At 36.1% G+C, this 15,500-nt stretch overlaps 1 protein-coding gene across 1 annotated transcript; it reads right to left on the bottom strand.

The window, feature by feature from the left end:
- Nucleotides 1-583: 583 nt before the first annotated feature.
- Nucleotides 584-2,485, bottom strand: LOC134792274 (zinc finger protein Noc). The gene is made up of 2 exons (XM_063763544.1): nucleotides 2,278-2,485; nucleotides 584-2,116 (listed from the first exon to the last, which is right to left on the bottom strand). The coding sequence occupies exons 1-2, from the start codon at nucleotides 2,362-2,364 to the stop codon at nucleotides 866-868; spliced, it is 1,338 nt and encodes a 445-aa protein (XP_063619614.1). The 5' UTR covers nucleotides 2,365-2,485; the 3' UTR covers nucleotides 584-865.
- Between the last annotated feature and the right edge of the window lie 13,015 nt (nucleotides 2,486-15,500).

The following is a 15,500-nucleotide window of genomic DNA, read 5'->3' as shown; positions in this document are numbered from 1 at the left end:
TCAGTCTTTTCGTGTGACCAATTATGATTTTGACAGTTGAATTTCCAACATGACATGGGCCTTATCAAAATAGCGTTTATTAAAAAAAACTTGACATTAACAAAGCTGACAGCTCTCGGCTTTGTTATTAATGATGCTCGTCAGGCTAACGCGCGTTTTTTATGCCATTCAATTAAATGAATTATTTTGTTAGTTATTCCCCGGGGTGTGGGTGGCGTGATCGTGATTGCTATCTTGTTTTACCGCGATCCCGCTGATTGACGGCCCTAATGTGTGCGATGGCGCTGTATTCATCAATCAAGCAGTTTATTACGTCTTCTCGTCGAGAGCTGGAACATTTTGTTTTGACGTTACTTTGACGTTGATTGCTTATGCGCTTTTTATGTTTACAATTTACACTCCCACGTAATACTCAACGTTCATTAATTCAAGTATAATTTTACTTTGTGAAATATCAAACGGATCTATGAATTTTTCATATTTTTGTGTCAATGAATATTCAACAGATACGGACCATTAATCTCCTTAATGAAAGCCATAAATCAGAGGGCGTTTTATGAGCGAGAGTAAAATAAAAATAAACTTTTATGATTGGTATGTAGATATTATATTCCAAATAATTCCTTTAATATTAAACATAGAGATTATTATTTACATATAACATTTGGCTGTACAGAGTCACATCGTCCGAGCTAGCGCATCGCCGGCGATTCCACTTACATAAATAACTATGTTACAATTGCACTAATCACTAAATTTGTCATGGCGCGTCCCGCCGTAGAACATGAATTAGAGTCTATCGATATCACAGAAGAAAATTGGACAATACAACATTAATTTATGACATTCGTATGCACTACACTGTCTACTGGTGGACGGCGGCCGCGCCGAGCCGTTGGCCGTACATCGCGTACGGCGAGTAGAAGGGGCCTAGTGCGGGGTTGAAGGCACCATAGGGGGATGCACCGAGGCCGGCCGGGAGACCGGCCTTCGAGTACGGGTGGTACCGCGAGGCCGAGAGCGGACTCAACGGAGCCGTTGGATACGCGCCGCGGAGTCCAGCTGTAGTGAACAGCGGGTTCAAGGGGCTAAGCAGCGATGGCTGTGACGAGGAAACCGTCGATGGCGTGGATCCGTCCGTCGTGTGACTCCTCAAATGCTGCAGCAACTCCTCAGAATTTCCAAATCGCTTTCCGCAGTAAGATTCCCCGACAATCCAATTGCAAACATACGGGCGACTTAGTTGCGGGTAAAGTCCGCCGCCGGCGGCGCCTTGCTGCGACAGCGCCATCGCCATAGCGATGTTGTATTTTTGGTGTTCGCACTGAGTGCACCCGGCGGGACAGCTGCCGTTGCTCATGAGGAGGTGGTGGTTGTTCACTGAGAATTGGCACCCGGTACAGTAGGGGTCTTTGCACACTGGGACTAAAGTTTCTCCGCCGGCGGGCGTTTTGACTCTAGCGTAGCCGAGGTACGGGTTAGGGGATGATCCTGGAAATCCGGCGGCAGCAGCGAGCATGGCTGCGTGGTGAGCGCTGAACGGAGCGCCGGCGTACGGCGGCCTGAAGGCAGGGTTAGCGTGCTGCTCCATCCCTGGAGGACAGCAGAGGCCGGCGAGCGGATTGAATCCAGGCAAACCGGGCAGATTTTTGAAAGCCGCCAGCGGATCTTTTCCGTGTCCTAAAACTTCCAACCCAGATCGGATAATTGGGCTTGTGCCTGAAGAGCCGGCGGGCGACGATTTCTGCTCATTGGAAGGGCTATTTTTTCCGTTTTCGCCGGATGGTGGAGTGGATTTCCTTCCAGGTGTGCTCTTTCCCGATTTCTTGTCGTCCGAACTGTCTGAGCTAGCTTTGGATGAAGGGCGCTCTTCGGGTTTCTTTGACACAACATTAGTTTCATAGGGTTTGAAAGCCAGGTGTTTGTTGTCCGGGGTGGAACGCGGTTTGTCCTGTTTCGTGCTGTTTGGTGATGAACGAATAACTGTGTCACTAACACTATTCACTGATTTCTTCTTGTCGAGCGGCGGCAGCAGCGGTTTGGACGGGCTGGTGTCCGCACCAATCTGACTGCAGGTTTGCGCTAAAAGCGCAAGCGGGCTTTTCTTCGAGTCCAACTGTAACAAAGAAAACAGAACATAAGTTTCATTTTGAACAATTACGCAGACTGTTTCCAACATAAGAAACCCTAATAAGTGCATCTTTATTTTTTTGTGTTTAATAATTATGTTTTTAAAGTTAATTTAGTAAAAACATTTTTAAAAAGTAAAATACTTACAGAGGACGGAAGCGGAGCCAAATAATCAGGCTGTAAATATTGATTAGGATTAGTAGCCATCATTCCTCCGTCTTCAAGCACCACCATTTGGCTATAACTTTTACTATCACTTGTAAACTTCACTGCGATCACGGAATGCTTCTGGCAAGTACTCTGTCACGGCGCGAGAACGCGTGCGATCGTAGCGGCGGTTGCGAGGACTGTGAGCGAGGCCCCACCAGTCGCCGAGCCCCCCGCGCGGGCAGAGCGAGTCAGAGCTACAGACGAGCTTTGTCTGAGCGGGAGGGGCAGACGTCTCCGCTGCAGCGTGCGGCGATAAAAAATAAAGCGGAAACGACACATAGCTGCATTGCGGTAGGGTGAAAAGGAAAGGCGGCTTCGCCGGGTGCGGATTGAGACGTGCGCGGGTGTCGGCTCGCCACCCATGACGCTTTGACTCGCCGCCGTACCTGACCGCTGCACCGCGCGTTTTTACCCGACATCGCGTTTATTACGGCGTCATCGCTTCACATTCGGAACTACTTACTTTTACGAGTCGCTTTGTGCTCGGTTCAAAGGGGATTTGATTCCACGAACGTTGACGCTTTTAGGTGCTCTGGATATTAAACAGCATTGACAGCGCTAAGTCTATAACGTTAATGTTAATCCGACACTAAAACCTGTCAAACACGGGTTCCGGACCCTCCGTAGCGATCAAATTAAATATGTCAATTTGGGGACCCATATCAACAGCTGCGGGTGACGTCGGCCCTTTAGAAATATTGCTTATTGTGTCCAAACAAAGATACTAAGTATAATGTATGGGCGGAGGACAGGGTAGTAAATAACCCGCGGGCTGTAATATATTTGACAGCGCGCGGACACGCGAAACAAAAAACATGTTTATTGCGATCGGACTCGAGGCCGAGGGGACGGCGGGGCCGGTAGGTAGGCCTCTTTTATGAAAATAATGGCTTAAATTCTTATTAAATTTCACATTTGTTTATCTTTAAGCCTAGGTAATATAAAGCAAATAATTTCAACAGCCATTTATTTGGTACTTAAACGGTTTGATGAAATTGTTGTCTATTAAATTTTAAGTTAATTTGTTAAAAGTACTTATATTTTTTTACATGAAAGCTTTTCACAGACACTAGGGATAGTAAGAACACGACAGAAATATGAATGTTCCGCAAAATTGCACTATGGCTCAAATCATTTTCTTACATCGTTTAAATAGTGTTATTATAGTTTTTCTTTCTATTTAATACAGAATAATTTCTTGATTGTACGTAGGTACTACCTATTTTTATTACACTTTTAGAGTAGGTATGTACTTACATGCTGCCTACCTTACTTAAAGTGCATTGTATAGGTACCTATTTTTTGAATCTACACAAAATCTTTACCAAATATTTTACAATTTATATTGATTTCGTTGTAGTCCTAACACACTATATCACTGTTTATTTTTTCACTCGCCTGTCAACTCGCCTAAACTAATACCCAATTTAATAAAGAATGACAGTTTTCTGATCCGTCGTCAACCATCCTTTATGAACCACCGCAGACGGACGAGCGAGTTTTATAAACCAATTACACGGCAGTGGGAACTAGCCGAGTGTAAACGGGTCTTTACTATGTGGGTATAAGCCAAATTGGGTTTCTCTATATTTTATAATGTGCAGTGATACGAGTAAGCATTATTGAAGATTTTACTTAGTATTTAATTGTATAAGAGTTGGGATCAGGCATCTATTTCTTATATTAAAAATAAGTCTGGGGGATCTTGTAATTGCAAAAATGTTTACTAAGTTGTAAAATCTTAAAACTAGATGGCGCTATGTAAAAAAAATGTGTACATATAAATGACATTGGCCAGGAAAGTTAGATTTAAGTTCTAGAAGTCAAAAAAGCAGTAGGTGACGGTTTGTCAGATTTTATCTAGATATACCTACGAATAAAATAAATGCCTTATGGCATTAAGTGCGCCATTTGTACTTTCTTGTATTGTGCAATAAAGGTTAAATAAATAAATAAATAATAAAGCTAAAATGGAAAATTAGTAAAAAGGTACGGAGGATCGCAATGTTGTGTTGAGGTTGTCCATTTTGAATATTTGCTGGTCTGTGATGTAACGTAACAAAACTAGCACTCATAATAGGTTTTCATTTGATTTTTGCCGCTGACCTCTAATTAAAATAAGTAGGCGGTACTGTTTACCACCAAAAAAATAGAAACATCTGATAACCATGCCCTACTTTAACACAATTGAGGCTATCAACTCGTATTTTATTGCTTTTCCTCTACTAATCCCCACGCAAAAAGTCCAGGGTTCGAACCCGGAGATAACACGGCATTGTGGGCCGACGCCGGATGCGGCGACATCAAAGGCGGGATCATTCCACACTCGACCTGTAGACGCCGCGTTTGGATATTTACAAGCTGTTTAAAATGTTAAGTAATGAGGTTCGTGAAAGGTATGGTGTTTTGGCTGTTGCTTAAATAAGCACCGTTCCATAAATGTGTCCATGTAGTCCACGTGAATTTTTATTCCTTCTTTTGCCAGTTTTTTTTTTAGTTTAAATATTTTAGGACATTTTTATAGGTTAACGCAATTTTGTAAAATGTCAGAAAAAGTTTCATCATCACCATCAGGCCCCAAAATAAGAGAAAATAGTCGTAAGGAAGCCATTCACTCTTCAGTTGGTCCAGTTGATCTTCGTTGAGGGAAAAATCGTTGGAAAATCATAGTATCATCTGCAAAGAAACAGGAAAAGTGCTTGTAAAGTCAACCATTCCGCATATGTTATATATTATAGAGATTAGATCAAACGTCCGATTTCTGGAATTGATTTCGAAACAGAACTTTACACAAAATGTGTTTTCTGTATTAAGATTACTTCTCTTCATCTCCATTCTCTTCACTAACATTTCGTTTTGACAACTCTACCAAGGTAACATGGTAGTAAACACATGTTGTGTGTCAAGTCATACGTCAGTATCGAGGGCAAGCACAGCTGTCAAGAATCACACAAACACCACCGATAAAAAACCTTTAAAACATCAATTCTGAACTTTAATTAAACGTGGATAAGGATCACGCTAATTGCTTTGTTTGATTTGTTTTTACTCCTGAAAAACCATTAAATAAAAGCGAATTATTCAAGCGAAAGTTAACCTTGTATCAAGGCTATAAAGGTTTGACAATGTGCATAATTTTTACGGTGTCTATCACTCTGAAGGCGCCCGCGCACTGCTTTGATCTAACGGCCATTAGCGATCCGATGTCTGCTGATATTGATGAGAGTTTCGAGTATGCCCACTGTTGGCTGCAAATGCATTTGAAACATTTGTGATGTACTTTGAAATGATAGAAGTTGTTTTGCAGTTAAATATGAGCTGCTTGAGTGTTTGACTCATAATGCACACTTTTATATTATGAACCTAGGCGAACTTTGTGAAAGGTATGCGAAAAAGTAAACTCACCTAAAAATATCAGGCAATTCAATACTCATCGAGACAATTCTAACAAACCCAAACACAACTAGGTTTATCACAGAGATCCCATGGCCACCTCCTGTATCCATTCATGAGATCAGCCCGATGGTTCGGCCCTTAGAACTAAATATAATATATATTTATTGAGGATAGTATAATTTCAAATATACCTATACATACATACTGTTTTTAAATAAAATATTTTATTTAAAAACAGTAACGGATGAGTATTGAATTGCCTGTTGAGAGAAAAGTACAGTCAGCGATAAAAGCTTGTATCAAAAATGAAAATTTTGACCAAAAACCTATTCAAATAGGGTTTGGTGGATTTCAGGAGTTATTCAAACATAAGTACTATAAAGAATTCGGCCCATAAATGAAATAATTATAAACGTTGCTGAGAATATGATCTTATGCTGTTCAAAATAACTTACACAACTTTAAGAACAAAGTAAACTCTCTAGTTGAACTGACAGCAATATAAATAAAACTAAGAAAAGCTCGTCTAATATTTATAATTTACAAGCAATATAATGCTATTGTTGCCTTTTCATCTGGGACTTTACCCCACGCAATACCATTTTTAATAACTGACAGCAATTTGACGTTTAACAACTTTTACAACTTCTCTGGGAGGTCTCAGTGAAACAAATACTAGTTTTCTTTCTAGTTGCCGTGTTTATTACGACGCCGTAAAATTATTGACAGGTTAAGCAAGAGTGGCGATGGCGCTTAGGTAGGTACAAGAATTCCGCGTATAACCAGAAAGTGGAGATATTTTAGATGGTATCTGGCTTCTTAAAAATTGAGGAGGTACTTAGAGACAACAGGAAAATAATAAGTTAATTTCTGACGATACCAGATACCTAATTACAAAATAAAGGTATGTATGTATTACGAGTTGTATGTAATTGAAACTTACCTAATGTTTGCAAGTAGCTCATGGTTAGTTTAAAAAACAAATTGATTGCCATGAATTTTAATTCTCGCCCAAAACCACAGGTAACCTCAATCTGGTCTATAATAATATGTATGCTACTACATGACATAAAATCTCTCCAAGGGGCTCTCTCTACGTGTTGTATATGTCCTCGCGCAAGTCTATCAAAACCGGGCTTTAGGCCCATTAAATCCAAGGTGTTACTGATATGTATCTAATAATAATATGGTAAAAAATAAATTTTACTCTCAAATATTGCTAGTCGAAAAACTCTCAACTATGAACCAAAAATAACTCTAATATCTTCGTTTACGTGTGATTATTATTTAAATGACGAAGTTCTGAGGAAAAATACTTTAATAAAAAGAAGAAAAAAATTTGGTTAAACCAAGAAAGGCTTTGGTATTGATATTTAATCAATCAGGTACATATTGAACTTGTTGACTATAGTTGCAGTATTGGACTATATATACTAAATAGGTCGTTTTATGGTTCACATTTATGATTAAACTATTTTAGCCGTAATATTTCCCAAGGATCCCTAAACCGATACCAAACAAGCCTCAACCATCGTAGATAAGCTTGCAAAATATAACAGACTCATTCATGGCGCATTGTCGGTTTATCGCCGTCGTAAACCCAAGGCAAACATCTTGCATCTTACGGCGAGAGTGGGACAGGAAATATTCACTGGTAAAACATAGTGAATAAGACTATTACCCACTTTTTAACTATGTTTCAGAAACGTTTGAATTATGAGATGTACAGTCAATATCAATTAGCGACTTATTATTCATTAAAAAGTTTAATATCCATCTACAATATCTACATAATCTAATAGTAGATTGTTAACCAAGGGATGAAAGGCACTCATTTCTGCCTAGGTAGTTCCAATAATCCGAGGCTGAAATGATACCTTTCACCCGAGTTAAACACTCTACTTTTCATTTCGAATACGAGGAAAGTAAAATGCATGTGCTTTTTTTATTTTAAACGTGACTAATTATACATTTTTATAGTATTTTTGAGGGTACTTTCAATTAACAATTTAGGCAAAAGTATCGTTATTTATGGAATGGGTTGTCAAATATCAGAATGAAAATTGTATAACAAATCCACTTATACCCAAATTTCAATAGCTTATCGTAAAAAAAAATCGTACTTGCAACCTAAAATGCTCTAGTGTAGAAACGTATCATTTTCTGCACACCTTTTAGAACAACAATGACCCTCTTTCAGAGTATGAGAAATGAAAACTAAGTTCCTGTAGCTTCCAGTCTCCTAAAAAACTTTAAAAGAACTAAACCAAGAATTTTACCGCCAGTTATAAATCTCCGATTCTCCAAATTCACAGAACCTAAGAATACTAACCAATATATTCCTTTTTCAGTCGGCAGCAGCTGCTATCGAAATCTCTTTGATCTTCGTTGAGACAACAGATCTTAGCTGAGGTGTCGATTTCACAGGATAGTCTGTTATGGTTGAGTGCCCTCAGGATTTTATTAGTAACTTAAGCATTTAGATATTTATAGCATCAAAAGTTTTGAACACCGTACGTGTTGTGCCTTCAATTCTTAATTTTTAGGTTACATTTATTCATACACGTTTGGCAAACCTATCAAATCGTTGATAATCTTTAGTATTGACATTTTTGTTTATTAGAAAGTGAAAACATTTATAGTTCGTTTTTTTAGCATTAGAAAGAAAGTAAGCGATCTTGACATGCCTTTTAATTGAAAAACGCTTTTTAAAAATCATTAACTACTTATGAAAGCAGAAGAATATAAATCATCGTATTAGATTCATAATTGTTACATATTTGCCGTGACTTATTTTTAAAACGTGTTTTTCAATAAAAAGACACATCAAGATTGTTTACCTTATTTATAATGCTAAAAAAACGAACTATAACAGAGGTTTGGAAGTATTATGAATATAGGGATAAATTGTTAAATGGAAACTTGTCCCTTCTTACATTTGTCGTTATTGTAATTTGTAATACATACATTTGAAACATCTAATTTACCAGCGATAGGTAGGTATGTAAAAAAAAAGATTTGTAAATTCATGTCACTTTATCTACAGTTTAAGTAAATAATTAACACCAAGAAAGCATTTCTTGTGTTTAGTTTACCTATACATATTTCATAGTACATATTGTGCAATTTAATATATACTGTAGTTGTAAATGATAACTCCGTTTAATTACCATGTTTGCAGAGATTACAAATACGAGTAATAAAACATCAAACTTACTCCAACCACTAACCTTAACCACTCCATAAAGTAATCCATTACTAATATCACTGATAAGAAATATTAAAAAGTCAATTCACTAATCGTACGAAAGTAAGTCATCGAGATAGAAGGTATAGAAAAAACCCAGCGGCACCTTAGTAATAAATAATGTGAGTCAAAATAAATTTCCCCTGAGCGGTATTAGTATTTATGGTGGTAATAAATGGCCTTTTCAAATGCCGCGTGTTGTAAATAATTTTCAGTGTGAGCCGTTTGCATAGGCACTTGTTGGATGAGGCCAGGAATACAGCGTGGAAAGGTATCAGTTGGCTCGTCATTCGAAAATAATTGTATGTTTATTACTATAACAGCAAGCTGGAACATCGCATGGCCAAATAACACTTTAAACTCTCGCGTTTTGTATACATATTTATTCCGTTTTGGCTTTCCGTGATCACAGCTGGTGCAACTCAGCTGAAACGTCGGAATTTAAGGTAAAAACAATGACATTATATCGCGGTAGACCCGTTTGTGTAATTAAATATTGCATGGCCACATTATGGAATTAATTCATAAAGTGGCCATGTAGTTTTGCAGCTAAGTCTGCCCTCCTAAGCTAAAAGGCAGTTTTTCGACATTTTGCCAAAATTGACTTTTTGTGATATTCGTAATGTAGAGATCGAGATGCATCGACCACTTTGACCCGTTTTCCGATAAGTGGCTTAGTTTTCGAGAAAAATATCGTAAAAAGACCGTATTTGCACTAATTTTCTAAGCGTTCCTAGTCTAAAAAGCGACTATTTGACAAAGCCAGGCTAAAACAACGTAAATGCAGCTATACGTTTTTTTTACGCTCTGGTTTGCGTAAAATCTTATCCACCATGTCTAGCCTAAAATAACGTATAAGCCAAAAACTAGGCTAAAAATACGTAAAAGACGCTATACGCGCTTTAAAATTAGGATCTTTAGCAAAATTTTAGATCTGATACTAGTCTAAAAAATCGTATAGTATTTTTTTTTGTTTAAATGTCTCATACGTCATTTAAGCCTAGTATCACTTAACTTTTTTACGTCACCATAATAGTCTTTAGAAACGTATAAATGTTATACGTTCTTCTTATTTTGTATGGACGTCGTATTAAACGCAAACAAACTTTTATAATGGTTGAAAGTGCGTCTAACTAGTCTATAACGCAGTATATGCTCCAACCTTCGTCATGCTCCCCGCGCGCCGAAAGACACCCTTATGCTAAGTAAAAGCCGTCAGCCGCAAGCGCAGGCTTGTGGCTGCCGGTATGCGAGCGGAGGTGGCATTTTGCGCGCGAAATATTGACCGAACGCCAAAGTAAGAAAAATACTTTATTATTGCATTACCATCATATGTTATCAATAATATGTAATGTTTACAATCAGTACCTTCGAGTATTATCATTTTTATCAAGGTATATACTTTAAAATTGCCTCGCAAATACTTACGCTCGACAGCAAATACGTCTTTCTAGCGTAGTTTGTGATGATGAAATTGTTCATACGTACTTTTCTACAGCAAACGTTGTTTAAGTTTTATTTTTTCATTCGACGGTTTGACTGCTTTTATTTAAATAAAATCAAAGTTATATTAGAGCTAATTGTATCGGGTTTAATTCCCTATAAGCCAAGTAGGTATTTGACATTACGAAGAGTTTAAATCTTATTGAAAAATGTTTTAAAGGGAAATTTAATGAGAATTCTTATGGACGGAATAACATTCTCCGCCTAAGTATTTAGATAACCAGGACAAAGGACCATGGGCATCTTTGTATGGAACCTGGGTCCATCCAAAAACCAACTGAGAGTTATATATATATGAGGCCATTAAATACCTAAGTGGGTTTTATAAAAAAACAATATGTATCTTAAAATAAGTTGGTATGTTTGTGTATTAGGTAATAGTTGTATGTTAAAATAGTAAAAGCTATGAGTTTGTAATCTAATAGAAAAATAATTTTATTAAAATTTGAATCTGATTTTTAATTAGGTACAACCGCTAAAATGCGTTTTAGAATTAAATAAATGACAGAGTATGTGCAGGAATTAATAGGAGTTTAATGTTATTGCTAATGTAGACTACACAACTCGCTAACGTCTTACCGTGCGATGAAACTCTCGATGATTCGATGCCTATTGATAACAACTAAAATAACTATTAGAGATGCCACGAATTCGGTAAAACATTATGTATTATTGTGAGTTACGTGTATGCGAAAACTGGTCACCTACAAAGATAGATGGTTGCTAAGATTTAAGTCAGCAGCAAGCTGGAATCTCCATACAAACGTAGTTACGCTCTCATTTTAAAACGATTAGGTAGATTGCTCTAAAACTTTGTACTCACTAAAGGATAAGGTATATCTATAATTAATGTGTAGCTTCAGATACCATAATAAAAAAATACAGCGAATATAAGTTTTTCATACTCAACTTATTTTTCCTCTATTTCATTAGTTTTGTTGGAATATAAACTAATTAGGTACTGGTATAGATATACCTTATGTTATTGTATGTGCAATTTATTACAATCCAACACGTTGTTTTAAAATGAGTAGGAATCTCCGTTTTTATGGGAAGTAATAATTCGGCTGAGCTTATTGCGGACTCTTTTAAGTTTCGTTGCTCATGCTCATTAGAAGTACATGTAATGTCATTAGTAGAGTCGAGTAAATCTAGCCTATGATACAAATACAATCAGAAAGACTGTACACATTAAAAATTTGTACATATTATGGGGTTATTCCCACCAGTTAGGTATCTACCACCAAGTTGTTACCAGTGGTAACTACTGGGAATTTATTTCCCACCTTTCTTCCCAGTAGCTACCACCAACTCAGTTTTGTGGTAATTACTGGGAAGTTTTTTTCCAGTAGTTACCACTGGTAAATGGTGTGATTTTTTCCCTAGTAGTTACCACCAACATTTTTTTACAGTACAATTTAAATGTCTTTTATTATATGAACAAAAACACTATACTACTAAGCTTTTATTAAAAAAACGAGGTCCAGCGATTACTTTATGCATTATAAATATTATAATCTTAATTACCATACAAAATTAACATATAAATCGGGTTATTCCCACTAGTTACCATCAAGTTGTTATAGTTAAATAGTAATAAAAACAGTATAAGTAGAATACTATAAAAATAGAGGCTTTATTGAACCCTAACAAAATTGTAGTAACTACTGGGGAAAAAATCCCACCAATTACCAGTGGTAACTACTGGGAATCAAATCCCATTAGTTACCACTGGTAACAACTTGATGGTAACTAGTGGGAATAACCCAATTTATGTGTTAATTTTGTATGGTAATTAAGATTATAATCCAAAAAGTAATCGCTGGATCTCGTTTTTTTAATAATAGCCTAGTAGTATGGCGTTTTTTGTTCGTATATAAATAAACATTTAAACTACGTGTCTATTTTTTATTCCCATTTCTTCCATAAATACTAATCTATAAAACCGTATATTCGGTGTTTTTGGTCGTATACGTTTTTTTACACTAGCACGCTAGTCGAAAATCTGGACAAAATCTTAATTTTTCCTAGTATACTAACCAAAAAGGCCGAATAGCTGCTATAAGGTCTTTTAACTTAGGATTTCAAGTGGGAATTATTCATTGTTACTAAGCAAAAAGGCAGCATGTGACATATACGGCGTTTTTACCTAGTTTCTACTTCGTAACTAAGTTAGAACGCCGCATAACGCATGTTTACCGCCTTCTTGACTAGTACGACCTACACATTTTTAAGCTTAATACTAATCTAAAGTGTTTTTTATAAAATTAAAAAAAACTGAGCTGTTTAGAAACATACTATAAATACCTAAAATAAGTACATATACATACCTACCACATACAAAAAGAAAAAATGGAAAAAGTTTTTCCGTTTCGTAGAAATTCAAGAAAGATGTTTGGGTTGGTTTTTTGCGATTATCTCGAAACTAGCTTTTGTCGAAAAACTGCCTTTTAGACTAGGACGGCAGAAGTGTACATGTACCTAATAAATTATGAATAATGCTTTCGTTTTTGAATGAACATCAATGTTCTCTAAAGATTCTTATTGAGTTTATCACAGTTGTTGTAAAATAGGAATATATTAAAACTCGTGATGAATACAAAATGTTAATTATTTGAAAACGATAGAACGATTTATCTGCCCGATATCATTGATTTTACCACGTGGTGCAAGAATTTAAAAACAAATTTAATATTAATTAAGTAGTTATTTAATATAAAGTAGGATTCTGGAGGGGACTTTGTTAAAAGTAAATAGTTATTTTCATATACCTGTTGTAACGTATTATTAATTCCTATTACATTTTAGCTTTTTGCATGTACCCTTACTTTACTTCATTTGATTGGTTTCATGTTTCATGGCCCCAAAATCGACGTCGGCACAACTCAAAAGGCGACAAGACAATACTTAACGACGCTCATAACGACGTTCATTGTCGATCACAGGCTGTCTTCGCCGACACTTTGCCCATCGCCGAATGGTATGCCGACAACGACCATTGCTGGCGCTACCACAAAGAGCAATCATAAACATTTATGGAGGACCTACCAGATCTATATTTGCGTGGTGTTTTTGGGATTTTGGGTGTCAAGTTTTTGTACTATTGTACTTTTGGATAAATATTTGTAAATAATAAAGGACAGAATGAGGAAAAAGTTATTTGTGGCAACTGACGAATATTTTTCTAGATTCCATCAAGCGCTAGGTGTTTTTATTTTATTTTATGAGTAAATTAAGTAGGTATCTATACTATCTATGTTGCGGAATGAGACTTTTATCGCAATATGCAAACAACTTTGTTTTAACTTAATGGAATGCATATTCATATGCCTTAAATGCCTAATAAATTACCTATGTTATGATAAATACAGGTACGCAACGTTATTATCAACATTTGTATCGTGTTTCACGCTTCGTTTATATTCTAATAGAGTCTGTTCGGAACGAAAAGATTAGTGGAATGTATTGGGCCCCATACATTCCACGACTCTTCTCTTTCCGCACAAACTCTAGTAAAAAAGTGCCATCAGTGCCATCACTGTCAATAAACGTCATAACATCTTGCTTCATTTTTCATTTGTAGGTATAATATTTTTGACAAATCGAACAACGACTGTTTACTTGTTTATTAAAACTATTATTTGATCAAAATTTTACAACTAGCTTTCAGCTATCAGGAGTATTTGCAGTTTTTATCACAGTTATTACGTGTATGTAAATGAAATGAAATTTAATCTATGTAATGCACTTGTTTTCAAATTTAAAACTTTTTATTACCTCCATAAGTACATATTACGTTCGCTACTTTTCGAAATTCCAAACGTACCTACGTATTTCTCGACAGTTGTTATTCTTATCCGAAGCGAATCAAAATTTACATCCTTTCTGTTCCTTAATTCAAAAGTTTAACCATATACCAGTACCATGCTACACGCATGAATACAATAATAAATGTGGGCCACCATAAAGATAACGATAAACAAAATTTCAACCCTGCGCCTCCCTTTTTTATTGGCAGGGGCAATTTGAGACGATGTTTTCTGCCTGCATTACCCCAATAACCCTTCACATCACTTACAATATAGTGCTTCTTATCTCCATGACATAACGTCGATTTGAGTAAAACTTACAGCTGATGAATGTTTAAAATATTTTGGTGTTGATGTAATTTATATTCCGTTGAAGGTTTAGTGTGAGTTTACGAAATTGTTAAAGATAGATAAAGGAACGATATTTACATTGGGGTGTGGGGTCGAGCTACTAAACTGACAGACGTTATGGCTGTCACTAAAATAAATGAATGGGACATAAATAAGACAGTATATCTCGATTCCGTGCACGGATTTATTATGATAGTAATGAATAGTTTATGGTCTGTTGGATTGTTTATACTAAAACAGCGGAAGTAATGTCTCTTTCGCTCTTTTATTACAGTTAGTTCATGCCATGCATAAAATAATTTGGAAATGACTATGTTAAAAAATGTTCAAAAAACAAGCAACAATACATTTGCGCTATTAAAGAAAATATTCTGCACGACGTAAATACAGAATACAGATTTTTATTGGTAAAAATAAAAATATATTTTACAAGTAATCAAAGCATTATGACAAATAAACTTGTCAAGCAACTCGTATGTCACTGTCAAACGATAAAATATTACATTATGCAAGCATTACACAAGGTACGCTTGTCTTATTAGATAATTATCATGTTAATGGATGAAATATTCAAATTTAATGAAATATAATGTTCTCTTAACCTCGTTTTCTATTAAGTAACCTCGTTAAACTGTTATATTTTGATTACTGCCAATTACGCACTTAACAAGCGTCAGCTTAAACGGTTGGCAATACAGACGATAAATTAGACTTAGCAATACATTTTGTAATCGTTAATGAGAGTTCATTAGCAAACCTAAAACGAGTTAAATTGAAACTGACAGTCTTATTTAAAACCATAAATTATTTAATCTCACTGCCTACTAATTTTAAACCTACATTTGCTTTTCCAT

The sequence above is a fragment of the Cydia splendana genome, chromosome 7 (assembly GCF_910591565.1).
Source record: "Cydia splendana chromosome 7, ilCydSple1.2, whole genome shotgun sequence".
In the NCBI taxonomy this organism is placed as follows: Eukaryota; Metazoa; Arthropoda; class Insecta; order Lepidoptera; family Tortricidae; genus Cydia; species Cydia splendana.
Note: the sequence above shows the minus strand (reverse complement) of the source record. Positions and strands in the feature narration are given on the sequence as shown.

What these genes read in the sequence shown, in the direction of transcription:
- LOC134792274 (XM_063763544.1), bottom strand. Translation starts at nt 2,364, where the DNA reads ATGGTGGTGCTTGAAGACGGAGGAATGATGGCTACTAATCCTAATCAA. An exon ending in TGGCTCCGCTTCCGTCCTCT is followed by an intron (nt 2,117 to 2,277) that starts GTAAGTATTTTA and finishes TCTTTGTTACAG; the next exon opens with TTGGACTCGAAGAAAAGCCC.